The sequence below is a fragment of the Atractosteus spatula genome, chromosome 2 (genome assembly GCF_055471065.1).
Source record: "Atractosteus spatula isolate fAtrSpa1 chromosome 2, fAtrSpa1.hap1, whole genome shotgun sequence".
Classification (NCBI taxonomy): Eukaryota; Metazoa; Chordata; class Actinopteri; order Semionotiformes; family Lepisosteidae; genus Atractosteus; species Atractosteus spatula.
Window position 1 is genome coordinate 62,405,583 of NC_142707.1, and position 24,537 is coordinate 62,430,119.

Consider the following 24,537-nt stretch of genomic DNA (forward strand, 5'->3'; position numbering starts at 1 on the left):
CACAACCATATACTTGAATTTAATACTCTGAATTGTACTTAAAGTGAATACGCCCCAATATGCATGTTCATTTGAAATCACTGGGTGGAACACACAAAAAAAACAAGAACATACTTATTATTCATATTTTTCTGTTAATCATAAATACCAATGCTTCACTGTAAAGCAAAACTGTTTTGAATTTGCTGTCCCAATACCTTCGGATGGCACTGCACCGTGCAGAAAAGTGGTTAGTAAGGACAACAGTGACTTCATAAGGTTTGGAAATATATGGTAACACAACATAACATATGCCTGCAATGTTAAGTTGCTGTACATGCACTGACAATATACTTTTCCCCATCGTAAACCTGAGTTTTAGTGTATGGTCAGATTAGACCAATTTAACTTTCTGATCTAAACACAAGGCATTACACATCTGGTGCAGACTGAAAGCAGCCTATCTCCCAGTCAGAAACATCCCAAGTCAAGCACAGTGGCAGCAAGAGTAGTTTAATGGGCAGCTGCTCATTAGCAGAGGCAGGAACCAAGATGAGGAGAATTTGGACTTGAGTGATGACTGAGCAAAGTACAGAAGAAACCTGAAAACAAAACACTGCTTGAGTCACCTGAGAATCAAAAATTGACATTTTGGTATGGCAATGATCCAAAGCACAAGGAGATGCTATAGGCCTTTAACATTTTAATGATCAACTTCACCATGAGCAAAGATATTAAAGATCTTTGAAATGCTTTTTATACCCTTCTCCTGATCTGTGTCCTTGATTGGCCCAGTCAAAACTATGAAAATAGAAAATGTATGGATAGACATGAAGACTGCGTAAGTATTAAGCCCTCTAAGTCAGTACATAGTGGAAGCTCCTTTGGTAGTAATTACTGCAATCAGTAAACTTCACTTTTATTATCTTCTTTCAGGTTTTGCTGACATTCAGCCTCCTTCGCATACAAATGTGTTCAATTTCATTATAGTTTTGAACAAATGCATACAGCTACATGAAATTCTTCAAATGTGTTATTATTGGCAGGGGGTAAAGCATTTTGCAAAACACCATATGCTGAATATATAGCAAAGGTTATTCCCATAAGTTGTGGGACATGAAGTGACAATACTGAAAATGCTTGAAACGGGTGTCTTACGGTTAAAACTATGTGAATTTATGACATTTACAAAACTTTAAATAGCATTAGCCTTCCAGCTTTCTACCAATATTACATATATGTCATAAAATTTCACACACAATCAATTGCACGTGCATAAATACTCCAGACGGGTTTTCTGTGCGGCAATTTATATTTGTAAAAGCGTTACATATTTTAAGACCATGTTGTGCAACTTAAGGTCTAGTCCGTCCAGATATGTCCCGCTGCCATCAGACTGGCATCGCACAGGAGCCCCATCTTTTCTATTGCAACGACGGATCCATGTAGCCATTTCAAGCTGTGTGGGCACGGCGCTCACCGGCAGACACCACGCCCAGGCACGGCCCCAGGGTCCTGGAGTCCCCGATTCAGGAGGGTGGGTTCACTCAGTTTTTACTGGGACCATCATGGAAGTCTAGTTTGGATCATTCTTTCTCTGGCCCATCACCCTAGACTGTCTGGGAATCCCCCAGGAGGAGCTGGAGACTGTTGCTGGGGAAAGGGAAGCCTGGTCTTACCACCGCGACCCTCACCAGGAATAAGTGGTTTGAAATGAATGAATGATTATTCTACTTAACGTCTAAAAGACAGATCTTACTTTTTTAGTACAGAAACTAATATTGCTGCAGATAATACCTCTAAAAGCATACAACCTCTATGATAAAATATCCAGATAAGTGTCTGATACAGTAAATCACTAAAAATGAAGCTGGTATTTCAAAGGAATTCTTTTATAGACAGCGGTATTCATAATTTTACACAGCTGCACATATACAATAATATTTTGTTTCAAAGTAATTATTTCTCTTAATTACATTTACTGAGAACAATTTTTGTTTGCAATTTTCTAAAACTGCCAAGTAGTTGATTTTAAACTAAATATGTAACAGAGTGCACATTATAAAGGACATGAATTTAGGTAGGCAATCGTCAGATGATGCTATTAATCTGATGCTAAACAAGAAAAAAGGCTACTGAGTGATTACAAGAACATAAACTGTCATTTTTTTACTTATTCTGACAAATACTGAAGTTGACAAAAATATAGAAGCATCAAGAATATTCCTCCAAAAATGCTTTGCAGCATCTAAGACATTGCTCATAGACTGTTTCAAAGTCTTCGTCGTTCCCCTAAAATAAAAAACACAAAATGTTTAAATATGAATGTGCACATCAATAAGACACCATTGTAGAGATGTATAAGCTAATACATGAAGTACCCATTGTCACTGTATGTGCAGAACTAAAAAGTTCATTTTCCAAAATGCTTGTGTGGTGGTTACCAAGCTTTTCAGGCAGTTTCCAAACATCATCAGGTCAATGGCTGTGCTAAATAAACAATTTGAAAAGCACTTTGAAGCTCTTATCATCTTAAACCAGGGAAGTAAATTTGAACAATGTCTTAACACAAGGAAGCACAGTTTGGGCATATTCAATTTTAACTTCAGGAATAATTTAATAAAGACAAATGTCCTATTAACATTAAATCACATTCTTACTGATTTCAACTTAGTATCAATGATATTTAAACTCAAACCAGTTTGCATTTTGCTCTAAAAAACTAGAGCTAAAGTATCTGAAAAAAAACACCAAAACACAAAGAAGGGCTCTCAACACCCCTGTTTTCTTTCATTACCTTGTTTGCTCTATGTATAAAGACTTGACAAAAGCAAACAGACGCCTCTAAAGCAATCCCGTGACGTCACGTAAAAAGCTCAGTCATGGCATACCACAAAAACACCAGGATCAAGAGGAACAAACTCACACACACCTGAGGTAACTATGGAAATATCTGCAAACCTTCCTTTCTCTGCTTAAAAATGAAAGTCCTAAATTTCTCTTCAAAGACCAGTTATTCCTTTTTTAATATCCTCTACCTCTTAGAAGCTTTCATAATCTTGTATCATACAGTGCAAGTATTTTTTAACTTGAAATCGACAAATACTTATGCTCTTCCATCGACTCTTATGCCTGGACTATGGTGCTAAACCCATGCTTGAGCTTGCATTTATTGTTAAAAAATAGAATGTAGACTACTGGTTAAATAAAGAAAAAGGTTAAATAGGTCAGTCACTGCAGTGTCAACTGAAATATAAGAAAAAAAGATAAAAGTGAAAAGAGAGCATTTGGCCCATCTAGGTCTGTTATTAGTAGCAGATTAATATGAGCGTCTGACTCTGATTCTATTTCTTGAAGAAAGCCAGGTTATTGGTTCCAGCAGCATGGCTTGGTGGCTTGTTTCATAGTCTCACAAAGCTTTGTCAGTTGTTAATACACTTCCACACGTACTCACACAGCAAACAATGCCTTCACATAGCTTCTACATGTATACTCTGGTTCAGTTGTCACAGCTGATTCTGAAGACGAACTTTGGATTGACTTGGTCAATGCCTCTAAGGATTTTGGATATTTGAACCCAATCCTCTCCCAGTCCTCTCTTTTTAAGACTAAAAATGCTTAGTTATTTTATCTGTCAAGCGTATGTCATTCCATGCATCTAGTTTCTCTTCTCTGGACCAATTCCACAGCTGCATGTCTATCTTGTATCTTGGCGACAAAAACTGAACACGATAATCTAAGGATGTTCCACTAGTGCACTGCATAATCTTAGCATAAAATCCTTTGATTTAAATTATTTTAGCTTTATATCTTAATATTCAATTTGTTATTTATTTGTTTATCATATTGACTTTTTCCATAAGTAGTTTTTTCAAGCTCAGTGTTAGCCATATTATATTCACAGTTTGATTTTTCTACCTGCACAGTCCTCTGAGGATGTCCACTTTTAATAAAATCCATCATGTACTGTATGTCTTGAATTCCGTCTAAAGGACGGAATGAGCCTTGCTTGCTTCTACCATTACCTGAAGTACAACTCAGATCATTGCTAGATAGATACTTTATTGATCCCGTGAGGGAAATTGCAGAATTTATATATTGATATACAGCTTTAACAATAAAAGGGTCCTAGTACTAATCCCTGTGGTACTCCATTCATTACAGCACCCCCATCACCCCAATTGGTATATTTACACCTTATCTTTAGAGTTTTCTATGATTTACCCTTCAATGCAAACAGACATATCTCTATGAAGGCCAACTGCCTGCAACAAGAGAATTAACCTTTTATAAGGTCTTCTGAAAACCTAAATTCAGTAAAAGCTTTACTATCTGGCCTTTTACTAACCAGAATGGTCTACTAACTGGCATTTTCTTAAAGAACCAATACAAAGTAACGCTTTACAATCCAGGGACATTTCTGGTTCTATCCAGCTAGTATCCTTTATTTTTGTCATCATTTGATATGATTGTTACTGCAAGCACTGTGCTATGTTGGATGCATCATCTTTGCCCAATTTTGTCTTGAAATATTTACACTATTCAGCATTCTATGGCCTTAGTCTTCTCTTGCATTGCTTCATGTGCATATCTTCACTTACTGTACATGTGTGTTTCTGGAATAATTTCTGGTGTTTGCAGTGTTACCCTTTTAGTTATGGCTGAAAAGCAAGCAAACACTTGGAATTACAGTATGTGAATTTCTATAATACATAATTTTTTGCAATGCGCTTTGCTTGAATTACAATTTTTGTATTAAATAACACTGTAATAGTGTAAATGTGTATTACTACAGCACTGTAATTGTGAGAATGATAACTGTTAAAAGTGTGAATGTATTGTACAAGAGTACACTCCCTCTTGAGCAAAAATCAGTAGTATTTCACAATAAATATTGAATAACGTGCATTTTTCACAATCCCGCACAATCCTTTCAGTCCCCAAGGATGCCAGATAGTAAAGCTTTTACTTACTATACTGTACTGCTGATGTTCTTTGGTCAAAGAACTCTAACATGTTAATCAAGAAAGATCTACCTTTACTTAAATGATATCGATTAGCCCCTAGGATTATAATTCTCAACAGTTCATCCTTTAGTTTAACTCCAATTATCATGAGCATAACTGTAAATTTAATAGAAGCAAGATTTAAAGGTCTTGATAGTTGGTTTAAATTTGTTCCCCTTGTTATTGCTGGGCAATATATGAGTACTTTTGCAGTTAATCGTTACTACGCTGTCATAAATGATATCTGCAAGTTTGTTAATGGCCTATGAATTATATTCATGTTTTCTTAAGTACAACTGATAGAAGATCATCAAGCAATGGAGAAATACTGTACTTAAGTGCTTCTAGTATCTGCAGCACTCTAACAAGTTAATTAAGTTAACGAATGCTTCTTCTTTGCTGCTTTTATTAAATATAGAATTGTTTTCAGACTATTTCTGATTTCTTACTTGGTAAACACCTGATTAAAATATTAAGTACATCTGACATTTCAATTTCACCATCTAAACGTTGCTGTCCCAGATGCATTTTTCTTCATCAGTTGCTTCTCTTTACACTCCCTACCACACACTTCATACATGAGGAAATCTTGTCTGATCTGATGAGCTTTACTTATGTTATGATGTGTGTACAAAATAACTAGAATCTTTTTCAATAAAATGCACACTTACATAATAGGGGTCTTTAATAATCAGCTGCTTTTCGGGGTCATAAGTCCCAAGAAGTTCAATTTTAGCACTGGAGTTTTTCACTTGGTTAGCCTTCCTGTTGAGATCCCTGCGTTGTACAAAATAAGAAGAAGGTTTTTCCTCTTCATTCACAATAGATTGAACAGTGAATTACGCTCATTTAATAAATTCATATCAAACAATATCATGATTAATGGTAATAAAAATAAATCCTAAAAAGTATATATTAATTAATTAACACAAATAGATTAAGACTTAATAGAACTCTGAAATTTCCAAGTTCATATTTGGAGAATTCCAGTTTTATTCCTTACATAAGTTATTAAAATAATACACTCCACTTAATCTGAAATTATGTCTGCATGAAATTATGTCTGCTTTATGATTTTTCTTGTAGGTCCAACTATCATTATATTGTATATACAATATGTTATGCAACACCTATAGATTATATACACACATCTATAATTTATAGACACTTAAAAATCTATTTTTAAAATAGATATCCCAGATATAGTTGTCTCTCTTGTCCTTTCTCTGATAATCAAAAGAAAAAAATTAATTCTACTTCGGTGGCATCAATCACTGAAGGAACCTCAGTAAGCTGATTACAAAGTGAACCCATATAAGCACATGATTACTGATGGCATTCAAAACAGCACCATATATAATATTTGAAAAATGAACAGCTTAGGGTTATTTACAAAAAGACAATTGCATCCAAGCAATAGGATTGACAAGAATATACTTCTGTCGATTAATATCATTAGCGCTGGTAGATATTTCAGTAATCTGTGAACATAAATTCAAATAAAATAATAGAAGAGGAAATATTTAGAAACAAGTTGAATCACAAACTTGATCAAATTATTACACATTAAATCACTGCAGTTCTCCTGTGAATGTGGAGAAGAAAAGGTAGACCAGACAAACACAAGAAAATTACATATAATTACTATCACATTTTTTCTTTTCATGCTTTTTGTCTCTAGGCTATGCTGGTAGAGATATCTGTTTCTCTGACAAAAGACATGTAAAGCAGAAAACCAAAAACAAAAGCCAAACAAAAACCACACAACAGGATTGATTACTAGAACTTAGCTGGGAATGCTTTGGATTATTCAAGTTCTCAGCTCTTTTATAACTTGAGTATTAGATCTATGTGGCATGACAGAATATGCAAATACTCACTATGTATAAAATACGTTAAGGGAAGAGAAGATGGAAGATAAAGGTGCGACTAACATCAAAAACAAAAAATAGAGAAAGGACTGGGTTACTTTAGTGCTCATTAATGATTATTTCCTTTGATTTACTGCTACATTGAGCACGTTTTGGTAAAGGGGAACCCAGGGAACATATTTACATGAACACTACAACACCAGAGGGCGCTACATCAGCAGGTGTGGCAGTGGTGTTGTACCTTAGAAACTACAACTTAATCTCTGGTTGACACTGGTAATGTTAATGCCCTCTGGTGTGTAGTCTCATTATTGGGAAGTGTTCAATGTGGTGCCATTTGCATGCATGCATAACACTCTTGTTCTTTGGTATGCTGGTGAAATTGCAAGCACATACTGTACCTTAAATTGCTTTCATCCATGCAAAGAATGTGATCAAAAGTTTTGAAATCGTCCTTCGTAACCTAAAAAAACAGAAAATGTTTTTCAGGCAAACTTTTGATATTAAAAATTAAGCTTAATGTACAAGCATGAACACAATCATACCTCTGACACAAAATGCCCTACCCATTTCTATAACATCATTATGTGATGCTACTGTAGCTCAAGGGAGTCCTTAAACTTCACATTCCTTTATGTTTCTGTTTCTTGCATACAATTTCTACTACTTATTCCAACACATTTCTATTGAATGCCAAAATATGCTGATGATGGCGGACAAAGACAAAGATGGCTGTAGACAAAGTAAGATCAGACAGATGTAACCTCATTACATAAGAATTAGAATAGAACAGAATCTATTCTAATGTCCACATACAGTGGAAAGCAGAAGTGTGCTTAGCAGATAATTTAAGTCAATGATTAATTTATCTGCTGATTTCAATTTTTTGTGCCTGGGCAGTAAGAAAATAGCCAAACGCAGGAAGGCAAGTCCATGGGCAGTCTCAAAAGTATTGTGTTAAAAGGCTGCTTCATATTGGCAGGAACAGAGAAGCTTGTCAACACAGAGGAAAATGGATGATGTAAAGCACACGAAAATCTTAGAGGAAAACCTGCTTCTGTTTCTTAACCAGAAGAAAAGAGAATGTCCTTGTTTGGCCCAGTCAAAGTGCTGACTTGAACCCAACAGAAAATCAGAGGAAAGACTTGAAGCTTTCTGGCCATTAAACTCCAAACCAGTGACAGAGGTTGAGCAAGTTTGCAAAGACAAATGAACGAAAATCATACTATCCCCGTGCGTAAAGCTGATGGTGTCAAGAAGATGCATAGCTGTGCTTGCTGTCAAAGGCTCTTCCTCAAGAGCATTGAACTGGGGTAAAACTCATTAAATCAATACATTTTAAGCTGTTGCGGATATTTAACATTTCATTCATTAAAGCATTCCATTTGATTCACGTTTTAAATAAAAATATTCACTTTGACATGTGCATTCAACATTTGTAAATCAGCAAAATGAGAAGGACATCATGAGAAGGGGATAAGCAGCTTGGCAAGGGACTGCTCATGGATTGGGGAAAGGGTTGAGCGTTACTCTGCTCTGTGCACTTTCCCAGCACTAAGGGGGCACTAAGGCGACACCCTTGTTTACATAAAAGTACTAATTCACTGCAGGAACAAACTGTCAGACTGCCAGTGTACCTCACTCTGTTTTATAGAACTAGGCAGCCTAAAAGCTACAAAAGGTACGCTATACCTTAAACCTGGCAAATTCAACAATTTGGCAATAGAGAAGAGAATTCTGTGGGAAAGATGCCATAATGTTATAGACCAGAGCCCAGGCTGCCAGTTACTGTAATTACTTTCATTCTTCTTTAATATTAAAATAACTATTCGTAAAAAATGTTAATCAAATTACAGTAAAAAAGCTGTACCCTTTACTGGATTTAAAAATCTCTTCAATAAGCATAAAAATCAGTCAGCTGAAATTCCTTAGAAATTCCCGTCATTTGCCTCCTTCAGTACCGGTAGCTGCCAATGGCAGTTTATATTTACCATAATGCATTTTGTGGTTCTTATTTATAGCATGCTGCAAATTGAAGCAGGCATGTAATGTTAGTAGGGCTCTGATAGTGGTTTGAAGTGTGTGCAGTGAGTAACATCCTGAGTGAGTTCATCTTTGCTTTCCAGGATTTTTCTAATATTGGTTTTGACCTAATCTGATGCAGAATAACTGGAGAAACCACTGATTCCTGAAAACTACGTAAAGAAGAAAAAAAAAACATAAAATACTAGCATGATTAACTTTTAACTACATTATGCATATATTGCTCAGAGAATATTGTTCATATGAGCATAAAATAAAGTCAGATATAAAGTAAATTATCATATACTGTAGAACAGCAGATGTAGCCAGAAACCGTTTTCAAAATCCAGTTATATTTAACTCTGCTTTCCTCTGAAGCAGAGCTGTTCTCGCTGTAAGAAAAATATTAACACAATATTAACACAACTTTGAATGTTTAATTTTAACAATGTAGATCACACAACTAATTACCATTCAACAAACAGATGTCTCATCAAACCTCACAATTACATTTCCAAGTACAAATACATCTTCATTATTTTAAAGCTTTGATTAAAAATACAGGCAAAAACTGCATGAATGATTGAAATTGCATTAGCATCTTTAATATCTCATAAAAGTAAATATTTGCCTCAGGGCTATTTATGAAATGCAAGCATTTACAATTTAGGATCATGCACATGTTATCCTCTTTTGGTGTGCCTGGAAAATCACTCAAAAGTGAATTAAAGAATTCCTTTACCTGTCAGGCCAATTAAAACTCTCCATCTGCTACTGAGCTCATCATTGAAATAACTCCTCAAAAAGGGTTTATAAGGTTATAGAATGGATCAAAGACAATAATCTTTGCAAAAATGAATTCTTTACTCGTAACTTGTGTGGGAGTACTACAAGACATAGATTATCTTTAAGGAGATCAAAGAATGTCATGATGAGTACAGCTAATTCAATTCAGCACTAGTCTTCAAAGAGTACCGTCTTGAAGCAGCCCTTTAAATCCTTGAAAAAAAATCTTTTCAGAGGAGCATAAAACTGAATAGTCACTTGTCCAGTTACAGCTTCCAGGTGACAATAAACCCTTCAATAATTTTCTGAAAAGTACATGAGTAAAAGTGATAAAGCACCTTTTACAGGTTTGCAAACAGAACTTGTGTAAAACCACTGCTGAACAGAAAGGGAACAGGAACGCTGAGAAAAACGTGGGCATATCAGTTAACAGTGAATTCAGGAAGAGGACAAGAGAAACTTGTGAACTTCTAGAAATAAACAGGCTACAAACTGTTTAAGATAACTGACTAACTTGGTACTGTGTCATAAAACCATTAGGAAACCGACTGGATATTACAGACTGATCAAAAAAGTAGTTCAGGTGGGCTGCGTCAGCATGCGTTGGTCGCAAAGGAACAAGTAATAGGTTTATTCCATGCTGAAAAGAGAAGAGAGAAAACACAACGTTTCGGCCGTGGAGCCTTCTTCAGGAAGTTGGCACCTGAAGAGGGCTCCACGGCCAAAACGTTGTGTTTTCTCTCTTCTCTTTTCAGCATGGAATAAACCTATTACTTGTTCCTGATTAAAAAAAGTGTCATTCAAAACAGCGGTGAGGGATGCTGAGGGAAGCATGGCCCGAGATACACACCACTGGGTAGAGCTGTCAAGGGTAGAGTTAGGGAAGCAGGCGTCTGCCACAGCAGTAAGAGACAGAGCTCGCAGGATTGAACAGAAGCACTGAAGGAAGTCCAACGGCAGTGCATGACACAACAGACAGCAATATGTAACAGGACAAATGGAGCACATCACTGCAAAGAAGGACCAATGGTGAAGGGAGCTCGACAATAGTAGTATTTGCAAAGGACAGGGAGAGTATCTGTGAGAGTAGAATTTGTACAGAGCAGACAGATCTGGTAATAGAGCCCTAGGATAGTCAGGACAAAATGCTGTGAAAGATCTGGTGATGTGTGGATTAGAGTACCATATACCATGTTGGAAAAGAGAATATTCTGTGGAGACCTCTGTCGATTTTTTGTCAACATCCTGAGAGCTAATCTAAACAACTGGATTAGAAGAAGCCCGTGGAACAGATGTTAAAACTATTTTAGGACAGAAAATATGACTTTCTTTACAAAGTAACAATTAAACTAAGAATTCTGAAGAAGATGAATCACTGGTATGCCTTAAAAAGCCTCCTGGAAAGTTCTTTGGAGCAATGAACTAATAGGAATTGTGAGAGGGAGATAGGCCTAATAACCTCCACTAATTTGGATGATCAAAACTGTTATTCTATGCTTTTACTGCAAGTGTGGTTGAATTGATATTTACTTTAAAACTGCAGGTGGCCCACATCTGATATCCCTGACTGGGATATCTGATCAGATCCTTCAGATGGAAGTGTTTTTTTTTTCTGAAACAGAAGATTTAAAACTCAATACATTTGTCTGCCACAACCAAGGACATTGGTGTCTAGAACAAGCTTCTCAACTATGTTGTCAAAACCAATTCAATAAATTATTTCAAGTAATTGCTTCTGAGATCTTCTGCAGGCACAATGAAATACAAAACAAAAACACCTTTGGGTATAATGCTAAATCATTCCATATCACAAATGTATGTAAGCAAGAAAACACAAAAGCTCTGCATAAATCTAACTAAAGCAAAGCATTTGAATAAGAATAAAAAACATATTACAATGTGTCAGCAGAACACTTCAATGTGTGATTTGAACGCATTAAGTAACTGCAAAACGCAAAGTGCTTGACATTGCACTTATGTCACAGGACTTGATACCTAATCCACAGAAGCTTTATCATACCTGTTCTTAATTTTTCTAAATCCTTTATAAACTACATTATTGCAGCCTTGGTGTTTACTGTTTGTAAACAGTTGCTGTATATTAATCTTACGGGATTAGTTTCACCAGGTATTGAGTTGCACCTCTTTCGAAAGGTTAAGGAAGACATTTCTGACATTTCTTGCATATTTGGGTGTGAGAAGTTGGCTACAACTCTGGGAGCTGTTGGAGAAGTTTCATGCTTGGATTGCTGAATGTTCTTTTACTTTTTAGGTGAGGTGTTAAAACATTTTGTTAAATGCAGACCCGACGGTCTCATGAAAGATACCATATTTTTCTTTTTATTTTCAGTAATTCATGTATTTGTTTCATTTGGCTAACCTTTGGTTCAAGCATAAGGTAATACTTGTTGTACTATCAGATATTAATTAACTAAAATACTACCTTGGGCTCAACAGGGCTCATGACGCATTGCAAAATGAGTCAATGTATTGTAACAGAAAGGTGTGGGGGCTGTATCAGAAGTTCCCACTAGATTCCTAACACTGATAACCCTAAAGAATATGGAAGTGTGATACCCTTTGTAAGGGTAAGGAAGGCCACTTTCAAAAAGTAATGAATCCTCCTAGGAGGTGAGCCTCCCCCCTACCGATTACAAAAAAGAACACAAACTTCACATGGTCACATCAGTTGCTGGTTATCATCAGGAACTTCAATCCTCATATCCTGCACGAGAAGTTCCAGCAGGATAAGAAGGCATCTCGTCTCCACTCAGCTGGGGTCTGCTTATGGCTTAGTTCAAGTGGGCTGCTAGTCTGATTAAATGCCTTAGCTGTCCGAACACCTCAAGAGATATAATGCCCCTGCAGCCAGAGAGCGCTCCATGAAGAGAGACAACAGCATCAGCAGTCGACAGATTCATGATAGATTCAATACTTGTTACCAATATTGCAACAATTCGATTCAGGTCGGAGAAAAGAGAGTATGGTATCTTTTCTCACACACCTGGGAAGATGTTTTTTCATACAGTGTTGCATAAAAATCATCAAAGGATTTCTTGATTAAATGCAATTATTTTCTACAAAGAAATTAGTAACCGTTTATGGGAACAACAGTAGCTTTTGTAACTAACCATCTTTTAGCCCTGCACGAAAAAACATTCAGCACTGGGTGAAATTTCAACTTATTTTTTAATAATGCTAAATTCAGTGATTTAATCATTACAAATAAGGATTGTAAAGTAAAAAAAACAACAAATGGACATAAAATATAAATAATTCACTGTCAGGACATAAACTTCAACTCACATTGTAGCTAACTAGGACCTTACAGTATTCAAAAGGTTACATATTCTGGTCAACTAAAGACCCAGTGCCTGTATTCCTCACAACCTTTGCTCACATCGTTCATGAACACTTAACTGTTAAAGTGAAAAACGGAAACCTTTTCAATTAAAGCATATTTAAGTAAATTGTGGTCAGCATTACTGCCTTGCAGCACAGGGGCGAGAGCTTCAGTTCCAGTCCTGTGTTGTTATCTGTGTTTTTATAGTCTCCCTATGTCCATGTGGGTTTCTCCCAGGGGCTGGTTTCTTCCCACATTCCAAAGACATACTGGTAGGTTAACGGGCTTCTGAGAAGACTGGCCCGGGTATGAGCGTGTGCCTGTCTGTGTGTGCTCGGAGGTGGACTGGTGTGCTGCCCACGGTGTATCCCACCTTGAGCCAGCTGCTTGCCAGAACAAGGTCTGGCTGCCCCGCCATGCTGAGTTGGATTAAGCTGCTGGAAAACAGATGGCTGGATGGACAGAGAATTAGTCAACACAGTTTATTTGAAAAAACATGCAATAGAAAGTGTTGAATTAATATGTAGTGCGATACAAAGTACTTCCAAGTGTTGGATTTGGCTGAAGTCTAGTTTTAGCTGACTGTTATTCTAGTTGTGCCATGATTATAAGAAGCGGGGACACAATACAATTTAAAGTAGAAGATTGAAAATCCAACAATAATCATCCAAATCTAGTTTCCTCACTGACACTTATATTCATTAAAAATGCATAAAGAATAATACTCATGTAGTTGACATTTACCTACTGTAAATGACTTGGCTCCAATCGACCATCAAACTGAAAGCTGACCAATGTTAAAACAAAACTGAGACAAGTTGGAAAAAAAGACGACTCATCTGGAAAGAATTTTGGAGGAAGCGCAAGGGGAAACACCCCATGACTTCAGGAATTGCTACTCATACCATTCTTCTTCCCTGGCGTGTTTTTCTATGTAAAATCTACAAGACCAGGCCTTTTCTTCTCTACTCACCTCGCAGTCGACACCCCTGCAACTCTTTCCCTGCTGTCCTCTCTGCCTCACCAAACCACACTCACCAAATCATCCAAAAGTCTGAAACTTAAATAGTATTCTTTCTGCCTTCTTGCACACTGCCCCTTTCTGCACACTTTTCACTAATTCTTCCTGTCTGGATCCAGTCCAACATCCTTCTTCTTACCTATTTCTCTCCTTTCCTCTGGTCTTGCCTATCACCAATTCCTCACTTCTGATATTTTGGTAAATATTTTTCAAATTTTGATTCCCAAATATAATTACACTTTAAATGCAATTGTTCTTTTGATCCAATATGGTAATGTTGTGTATGATGGTCCAATGTTTAGGAACAAAGAGCTGCACAATATTGCCCTTTGCATAAATAGTATATATTAAGTCAAAAAGTGTTGGAACTAATGTTCTTCTATGCCTGGGTATCAAAGTATCAAAGTAACATATATTCAGCTAACTATAAAGAGGATTGAATTGCATTTTCACCACTTTGTTTACTTTTATTTTACATAACTAATACTTTGTTTCTAAAAAATGCAAATTAATATAGGACTGGTTATAAAAGACATACATAATCTGTCTTGTTTAATCAACTGGCACAAAATGGACTGCAAAGAAATGAAATCCGTTTGATACAATCATAACTAGTTGGTATAAAGAAATGAATGATCCTGAAGATTCTTTTGCAAAAAGTTCTAGCTCTAAACTTTTGACTTATTTCAAAACAGGTTTGTTAAGAGTGATCGAATTATTTAATATTTCAATACTTAGCAACAAGGAAATTAAGCTAAGAAAAAAAAAGAATCCCTCCTTAATTTCTACCAGGGGCTGGCAAGAGTTATGAAAAAATGTTTTACACCACAAGGAATGCTGATCTGTTACAAAAACAATAAGAGTAAGTTTAAGCCAACTCATGATTGCTTTAAATAGATTTACTCCTAGTACTGTTAAAACACCTATGCCTTAAGCATGGAGATTTATACATGACAAAGACAACAGATGTGGGCCACCTGCAGTTTTAAAGTAAACTGCAGTAACTACAGCTCGCTTCAAACATGTGATTATACAGCGGTTATGGACACTTTGTTGTGTTATAAATGTAATAACCACTGTAATGCACTGTGTAATAAATAGAAGTGAAGTGCAGTGAGTGAAATACAACATTTGCAGCTGTCAAATTCAAATTTGCCCTTGCCCAGTGTCAAATAATTGCTTTCACTTATACAGCATGTTTTATCCTGAAAGTTTCCAAAACACTTTATATACAGAATGCACTACATCCGCCAGCCACCTAGTAGACACCTAGTAGCCCTTTCCACCAGTAACTGCACTACACAGCAGAGAGACTGCTCTGGCAACTGAATTAAGAGAAACCTTAGTAATTTAGAAAGCAATATACACTTCCCAAAAAATAATTAATTGACTTCCTGTTTTTCAGATCAATTTCAATATCAATAATATATAAAAACATACATACAGAGTAGAAATTATATAAATATACATAGAGAGTAGAAGTCAACCTAAACGTGAATTTGGCCATCCTTTGTTTTTTTTAAGTGAGGGTGGCCACACGGCCATCGGTATCTGCTAATGAAAGAAATCTAAACCATAAGCACATCATGCGTATGTGGATTTCTGGAGTTCTCAGTAATAAACTCTTAAGCTTTGAAAACTGAAGAAAAAAAGTTACCTTTAGTTAAGTACACTAAAACCTTGATGTTAACGAGTTAAATAGTCATGATTTTGTGATTTTTTTAGTGATCACTTTTTCCACATTCGAAGACCAAATCGGCCTATTCACAGGCTGCAGAGTAGCACAGTAAATGCGGGGATCCACTTGCACATTTTCATTTCACTGATCTACTTCACCCAGCGTGCACTGGCCTGTGTAGTAAAGGTTTAGCTGTGGTAACAAAGAGTTAACATGTTGATGTTTAAGTGCATCCTGGCTAATCTTTACATGTTCAGTTTTCGTTAGGTTAGATGTGCATTATGTGTAGACCTGTAATCAGCATAATGTCTGTCTATGACAAAGTGTTGTACGAAATAAAAGTTAAATAGAAAAACTCTGTAGTCCCCTAAGTTATTACAGTACCAGTTCTTGCGTGTCCTGAGGAAAATGATCAGAAAATAAATTGAGACAAAATATATAAATTGCAAGAGCAGCAAAGTTGAGTTGATAGAGTGGGAAAGGAATGAGTAGACTTAATTTACTGACTTGTCTGTTATTAAAGTGCAGTAAAAATGTTTACATATTAATATACAGTATTGCGGCATTTATAACAGTAATAACAAAATGTAAAAAGTAAAGAAAATACAGTCTACCAAGAATGGAAAAACCTAATGCAGATTAAGCTAAAGTATCATAATAGTGATCAAATTTATTTGTTTGCACATGCAATAACTTGAATTATAGGGAATAAACAATGCTTATTTAAGTTTCTAGAAATCATCTTCAATAAAACAATACTACAAATAATTACTAACACTATGTCTGGAATAGTTCAACGGTATTCAAAAATATTATAACAATTGTCAGCAATGGACCAATACCCTATTTTAGAACCTTCTAATACTGGCATCACTATAATCAATAGAAAGATCCACTAAGAAAGAGTGAAGGTTTTATTTTCTATACATAATTACTATAGACAAAGCCAGATAGAACATAAAATGTTTAAACTAGAAAAAAAAATCTTTACTTTATAATAAAACTGTTTTCATCAGAACGTAACCTAAGCTTGCTGCAATTTGGCATGTAGCTGTAATTACGAGCAATGAGAGGAAGGAGTGATAAAATCCACACAAATCCTGTCCACCGTTTTGAAAAAGTTAAAAAAATTAACAATCTACAGTTTTTGCTTACACAGGTATTTTATTATTTAATTCCTCAGCTATTTCATATTTTTTATCTTTATTTCAGACAAATGCATCTTATTTACATAAAGCATTTAACTTACTCCTGTCCAGTATCTTCAGCCACTTTACCTATCCAGTCTTAATTTGTGATCAGTCTCCATTAAGATCAGACAAGAATTTAATAATAACCACAATGCCTTGTTATGGTCATTTAATACAAACACTGCTTTAAGACTTAATTTTATATTCATTAAGGAACGGGCAGTTTTTTTGAAAATTCACACACTGCAGAACGCAGGCAGAACGTCAAGAAAATTAAAACCAAAATAACTTAAAAAAAGGGCCAAAACGATCTCTCTTACTGTTAAAAAGATCCCATCCACTTTCAATGCACAATGTGGCAGAAACTACTTGTCTAGGTTGGTAAATGAAACCCCTCCCCAAATACGGTTGCAGGAAACGGGGATGGGTCTTCCCCCATTTCTTGCTATGTGCAGCTGATCCTTTGATCTGACATCTACTTCAGTAAATGTTATGTTATGTTTAAAGAAACATAAACACTTAACTTCTCACTGGCCAGAACCTCACAGGCTCCAAGCTGACCAAAACTTAGTTGCAGGAAAGTATCCAGAGTTACTTTTAAAAAAGAATGTTTACAAGCACTAATAACAATAACGATAAATATTTTATTAATCATTATTATCCCTTACACTTATATAAGGCATTTCACTCAAGGTGCTTTACAGGTAATAGGGACTCTCCTCCTCCACCACCGATGTGTAGGGGAACAGCCAAGTATTTTGTACTCAAGGTAAATTTTTGATACAGATCAGATTAAGGATTCCTCTTCTACATATTTTTAAATGCGATAGAAAAATGTTTGAATTTACGAAAATAAAGGAAAATGATGATTTTTATGTTCTATTATAAATGTTTTATTTTCAAACATCAACATCGAGTTGGTACTGGCCATCAAGTTCAGCAAACATCAGAAACACAATAAAATCTTTATTTGTACACTCCTAGTTACCATTGTAGCAGATCTTGAATCTATATCTATATCTCTAAATAGTGGATGTAAGGGACCTCCACATGCAAACTATGTACTTGACAATTTTTTTCCAGGTGGTTCGTGCAGTATTTATTCACCTATTTTATATTTATTTTAGTGCAGCAGTATTACAGTCAGACTGGTCAATTCCTGTTATCAGTCATTTTTAACACTCTTTGGAATGGCCATGAACCTGCTTATTTTGTACTTAAAATGACCCCCGGTCTCAGAATGTACTTAAACCTGTGGCTTTTATGCATGTTGCTCAGATTAGTGCCATCAACCGTTTTCCTAGGGTTTTCTTCAAATGACCAGCAGAACAGATCAGCCTGTCGGCTATCGAGTTCATAGCACCATACCAATGCAGCAAACTGGCTTGACCTCAATAGTGGTAGCTATCTCTTTCCCTTCACTGTGACTAGGCAAAAGCACTGTGCTCTCTTACACACTGTTAAAACTTCAGACTATAACCCTTTTAGTTTTTGTCGAAGTATCAACTGAATATCAACCCAAGAGAATATCCCCTTTGAAAAATCCTGAAATCTTTCTCAGGGGAGTTTACTGCAAGACTAGGCATTTTAGTCTCAAAGAAACATCTCTATACCTTTAGGATCCTTTTAGTTTATTAAAAGATGTTATATTTCATATATAGCTGCAATTAATTTACGTCTCATGCAAAAACATGCAGAATCTGGATTCTCGGACACTGCCAAGTAGTCTTACCCTGCCCCCTGATGTCTAAACTTGGTGGCAGCAGCAGTCAACCTCCCACGCACTGGTATTTCTTTTTTAATTTAAAATTGATGATTATTTTTCTATCCCCCCTCCCCCAGTCTGGAACATCAAACTGTGTCTTTCACTTTCAGCCTCACTGCTATGAGCCTTGTGACTGCACCGTGGAGAATGAGGAAGTACAAGCAGATTCTTTCGAATCACTTGTCTTTCGACACCTCGCAGGCTACACTTCACCGACTGAAAAACAGGCATATCCCTCACCTACAGAACCCACACATTTTCACAAGAGGGGCTGCAGAAGAAATAAAACAGAAAAAATTCAGTGTTGAATAAAATCCCTATTCTACCACTCAACATGTCACTTTTACGCACGAGTAAAAGTTTGATATATTATGTGTACAATTGCATCACAAACTATTTAAACATGGTACTAGTATACAAACTTTAGAATATGTTATGATTAGGACCTAAACACCATAGAGATGCTGTGGCAGGACATAAAGAAAGCTGAGTCGACCAAAAATGCTGCTGACTCCTGGATATTTCTCAGAGCAGAGGATGAAGTACCTACTGATTGGAAAACCACAAATCTAGAACTTCTACAGGACAACAAGAGGAAGACTGTCTAAACTACAAGATGTTTTCATTAGTGCATTAGTTAATTTCAGGAAATGTGACATGATATATCTGAACTTTTAGAAAGCTTTTCACTGAGCAAAATATGAGATTAATCTTCTGGCTCATTCAAGTGTCAAACTCATTTGCTATGGCGGGCCACTTTTCATTTCAAATGCAATTAACAGTCACTGCATTGTCACTAGATGTCAGTAAATCAAATATTGTAGTTGGGATTACTGCACATTATGTAAATCTCTATTTCTGTTCGTAAAATAATTTAGTTGGGATAGCACTTAAATGATTTGTGAAAATAAAACATCAACTATACTCATCCACACCTTGCTAAATAACACTCAACTTATATTAACTGTTCCTACAACAAATTGTGCATTTTAATACTGTACCTGCTATTTTGCGGTATGAAGCAATTTTCACTACAGTATAGGCACTTCTATTTGTAGTCTTGTGACAGCTCTCACACATGACAGATTTTTATTATGGATCCGTGCCATGATCTTAGGTTGGCACAGTGGAACAGTGGTTTTCTGCCTTGCAGCCCTGGGGCATCGAGTTCAATTCCTGGGGTGCCACCTGGATGGATTTGACATGTTTTCCCCTGTTCTCATGAAGGTTTCCTCTGGGCGACACGGGTTCTCCCACAGTTTAAAGAATACAGATAGGCTTCTGTAAACTGTCCCTAGCGTGAGAGTGTGCATGTTTGTGTCTGTGTGCGCCCTCCAGGGTGTATCCCGCCTTGCGCCCAGTGCTTCCCAGAACAACATCCGGGTCACTGTGACCTCTGGACGAGCAGTAATTGAAAGTGAGGTGATCGTGATGACATCCTTCTTATTTTCATTATTTTCTTATTTTCATTCTTCTTATTTATCATCATGATGAGAAAATGTGTTGCCAGTGCTTCAAGTTTTACAAAGAAAATAAAGCATTCCCTTGGCTTAAAAAAAACTGTGATAGAAGCATATAAAAAGGATTTGGCTCGCATAAAATGAATAAAGAAATCCCTAATAGTGAAAAATCCAAACTACAAACCTACAGTGGAATTAACTTCTAAATTCCCCTTTACTACTACTACTAAAGAACTAAACTTGTTATGAATTTTAATACTGATGCTTTGCTTTTACTTACAAATCTCCTTAAGTATTAATAGATCAAATAAAAGTTTCTTCATATTCAGAACTGCTTCAGCTTGAAATAACACTATAAAATGTTATTATGTTTATGATTGGCTGAATAAAATTAAGTGCTATGTAGCAGGCAATTGATCATATTCAGACTCAATTAACATGAATCAGACTTATTCCTCTTAACAGTAAAATCCAGGTGTGTGGTAATAATGAATGTTTTTTACATATTCAGAACTCTATAGTACCCCGCCTACTCTTGCATTACTCATTAAACCCTCATTTACAAACACACCTGTGACACTTAGAATACATATTCAATGACATAAGTCTTCTGTACTCTTACTATGCTAGTTTGGTAATTAGTAATTGGCTTGCAGCACTTTAAAAAAAGCATGAAACAACTATGCTTTAATATAGAAGACTAATCTAGACCCAGCGGATAGGGCACTCACCTTATCTGATCAAAAATGAAACCTTTATTTTCACCTTTACATTTTAAGTTAAAATAATGTTTTGGAGTAATACAATATGGTCACATTGTGAAACACTAAATGCTTTTATCTTTAATGCAGTGATCACAGATATGACCTCTATCTGAAACATCTGTGCTTATATGATTAAAAGGATTTCAGAACTTGTGGATGTCATTAAAACAGCAATGTTTATAGCATAAATATAGAAACATTTCTGTTCATTAATCATTACTTTTACAGGCAGTAAAATCTAGCCAGGAGAGACTACTGCCAAAAAGAAATGGATGTTTATGTTGACATTTCCATCCTCTAGACAATATTTGGAAGTATTTAAAAAGCAAGGAAAATGTTAGAACATAATTTCATAGAATAGTTTATAATTGTGTACCACAATAGTAGGGTCTCATATAGAATACTGCATAGAATGTTTTCACCATTGTATTGAAAAGATATTGCTGCTCTGGAATCAGTCCAGAGAACAGTGACCTGATGCAGGGCAGGGCTGAACACACGTCCCACTCTACTGGAACTGAACTGTGATTGACTAAAACATAACACAGTAAATGTAACCAGAATGAACAGTGGAACATGAACCAGATGGCACATATGGTAACTACACAACAGCGCTTGCACTTTCTGTGGTGATTAAAGAAATGCAGTACAGGGAAGTAGTTCCTCATGAACTTTTACCGCAGCACCACAGAAAGTGTCCTCACTAGTGGCATCACTGTGTGGTACAGCAGTGCTACCATGCATGACAGAGATGCACTACAAAGGGTTGTGGCAACGGCACAGATTATTATAGGATGTGATTCACCATCAATCGGTGAGATTCACAACATCCACTGTCGCAATAAAGCCCAATCCATCATTCAGGATCCCAACCATCCTGGCCACAAACTGTTCTTACCCCTACCCTCTGGCAAGCTGCATCGCACTGTTAAAGCAAGGACCACAGACTCAAGAACAGCTATTTTTGTCTCTTTATTACCGTTTTCTTACTGTGCATCGATATTGTACATAGGTAAAAATGTAGGCACCTTTCCATTCAAAACGATCTTCCAAATCAAAATCTGGCAATCTTCGACAGCAGCACAAATGATTTTTATACAATAAATTAGCTGAATTTATTTAAACACACAGAAAAATGAAAGTGAGATGAATTTCTCTACCTGTCTCGCCCTGTGGTTTGTCTCAATGCCATGTTTTCTAAGGCAGGCGAGAGCTCGAGCATCTGGAGAGCACCCCACATTCCAGTCAGACACTGCACCACTGTCTATAAACCACTGAAACACAAAACACGAGACTACGGCTCATGAAGGAGAAAGAGAAAAATTAGCACTGTACCTGTCTGGCAACGTGACTCATGGATATGCCATGCTTCCTCATACAGGACTGTCCTCGATAGTCAGGTGGGTTTCCTATCTCATATGTGGATGTTGCTGCACTGTCTATCCTCCACTACATGAAGAAAAAAGCACACAAGTACAGAACATGTATATATATATATCTTAATGTATTACCTTTTACAGATCATTGATTGGTTTGATGCATGCCAACTTGGGCAAATATGTCTGATAAATAAAAGCAAAAATTCTGATAATGCAAATGCACATTTTTAAAGTATCTTTAGGACATTTGCCACCTGCACTCTTCAATTAAACTACCTATTAATGCCCTTTTCTTACCGAATAAACTTGACAGAGGAGACTTTGTAATTTGTGTTCCTTACATATTCCATATTGGGAACGTTTGATGTAAAGATTTCAAACATGAAATGCTCAGTTTGTTAAGTACCTCTTTGAGGAAAGAGTAGGTTCCCTTGCTTGATTAATTACATTGAAATAGATTTCAGAATCTCAAATCCAGCTGGAGCAAAAGTGATACAGTTCACCTTCATTCCTGACAGGAGCTCCAGCTTTGAGATCCAGCACTTGTACCTAAAAACTTTTATAAGGCCAAAATAAACACTTAGTAAAATTAGTAGAAATTAGTTTAAAGTAAATTGTTTTTTAAAAGTCAGCTGCTAAAATGCAGCAGAAAAGTACTTTCATGGTTTCCATTTCAGGATTTGACCTGCCAAACAAATGGGAACTCACTTATCTGATGCCCTAGGCATAGGCCATCTACATTACATAAAGACTTTTGTCAAGAAAGCAGAATTAAAAATAATACATGACTATATACTTACATGATCTACAACACCTCTATCCGTTGCCATTTTCCTGAAGACAGCTTCAGCTATTGGGGACCGGCAGATGTTCCCTTAAAAATAAAAAATACTATATGACAGTTTATCTAAGAAAATAAAAAACAGTGTAGAAGTGTGGGGAATATTTTTGAGGCATATGGATACTGACAAAAATTAGTAGCCTTCTCCTACTCAAAAGACTGGGAAACAATATTACAGGACAATATAACCACAGCTAAGTGATTTACTTTAGTGTCTCAATACCAGCACAGATGGTTGTAATTCTCAAGATATTTTAAAATGAATGTCAATTGCCATTACAGAAAATGTGAAGACATCTAAAATGACAAGATGCCTGTTTTTGGAAGCCACAAGATCTTTCAAGGCCCGATGTTTTTAAACTGTACCGTTATCAAAATGCTGCAGCGAGCAATGTTTGGTGTTTTCTGCCTGATAGTTAATTGCCAAACGATAACGTGTTTAACACTTCTAAGCCCCCAGAAAGGCACAAAAATAGGCGTTTAATACAATACAAATAGGCATTTGCCATCATTTGTACATAGTTCTACTGTATATAACGTATTGTAATGTACTTATAACAACGATGTTAAACGGAACGTGACCTACATCACGTCTACTACTTCTCATAATGCTGCGAGGCCGGCATCGCGTCATTTTACAGGTCCATAGTTATGTCACTCAACTAAAACAACTGCCCACTAGCACTTGGACGTATAAAGTCGTGCTATCCATTCATATGTATAATACGGTAACAAGTCTCAAATTTGCAGTGTTTTCATATGAACCTTTCACCAAAAGCAAAGTACGCCATTCCGCAAGTGCTGCTTCGTTACTGGTATGACTTGTAGGAAATGCATCGCGACTTCAATTAATGCCTTGATATAAAGTATTTTCGGTTCGGCTGTGTCTTGTGAGAAGGTTCCGGTGAAGTACAATTTTAACCAATGCAGCCCAACTGGCTAAATCCAGAATAACAACCACGATGCACTTAAACCTTATTACTGTATATTCAGCAGTAGGTGCAATTCAAAGGTCACTTTAACAATCTGCTTTCATGTGAATCTTAATAGACAGCAGACCCTACCAATTAATTGTAATCCATTTCGGATCCCTCCAATCGGAGAAACCACTGGGCTCATGAACAGTTACGCGTGTACAGGGCATCCACATGCCGGTTGTAGCACATCTACCAGCTTTTAATTTGCTTCAGTGAGCTTGCTATGAAATATACCCAAAGAATAACTTCATCAAATCAGTTACATTGGTGCTTTGAAACATGCTTTGGCTGCACGTATGTTCAAAGGGCGGAATAAACTGAAAATATAGAGTTTGCTCACCCAAACACACGAATAAAACGGACTTTCCACTGTTAGAAGCCATCTTCGATGGAAGGGTCCTATGTCTTGTCTGACCGTCAATCGAATACGTCACCACTTATTCTTAGTACCTGTA

General features: G+C 36.3%; 1 protein-coding gene across 2 annotated transcripts; it reads right to left on the minus strand.

The window, feature by feature from the left end:
• Positions 1-1,855: 1,855 nt before the first annotated feature.
• acp1 (acid phosphatase 1) lies at positions 1,856-24,508 on the minus strand. 2 transcript variants are annotated; one of them, XM_088907049.1, is made up of 6 exons: positions 24,423-24,508; positions 23,065-23,138; positions 22,046-22,159; positions 7,258-7,319; positions 5,657-5,762; positions 1,856-2,271 (listed from the first exon to the last, which is right to left on the minus strand). In XM_088907049.1, exons 1-6 carry the CDS (start codon positions 24,463-24,465, stop codon positions 2,194-2,196), a joined length of 477 nt encoding a protein of 158 aa, XP_088763175.1. In that variant the 5' UTR covers positions 24,466-24,508; the 3' UTR covers positions 1,856-2,193. The 2 variants fall into 2 exon arrangements, with proteins under 2 accessions (XP_088763175.1, XP_088763167.1); XM_088907041.1 differs by lacking the exon at positions 22,046-22,159 and adding an exon at positions 22,221-22,334 and having other exon boundaries at positions 24,423-24,495.
• Positions 24,509-24,537: the final 29 nt, after the last annotated feature.

Excerpts from the sequence above, each read along its gene's own strand:
- acp1 (XM_088907049.1), bottom strand. The coding sequence starts at position 24,465 with ATGGCTTCTAACAGTGGAAAGTCCGTTTTATTCGTGTGTTTGG. Across the intron at positions 5,763-7,257 it reads ATGGATGAAAGCAATTTAAG|GGATCTCAACAGGAAGGCTA; the intron begins GTACAGTATGTG and ends TGTACAACGCAG. Across the intron at positions 2,272-5,656 it reads TTATTAAAGACCCCTATTAT|GGGAACGACGAAGACTTTGA; the intron begins GTAAGTGTGCAT and ends TTTTTATTTTAG.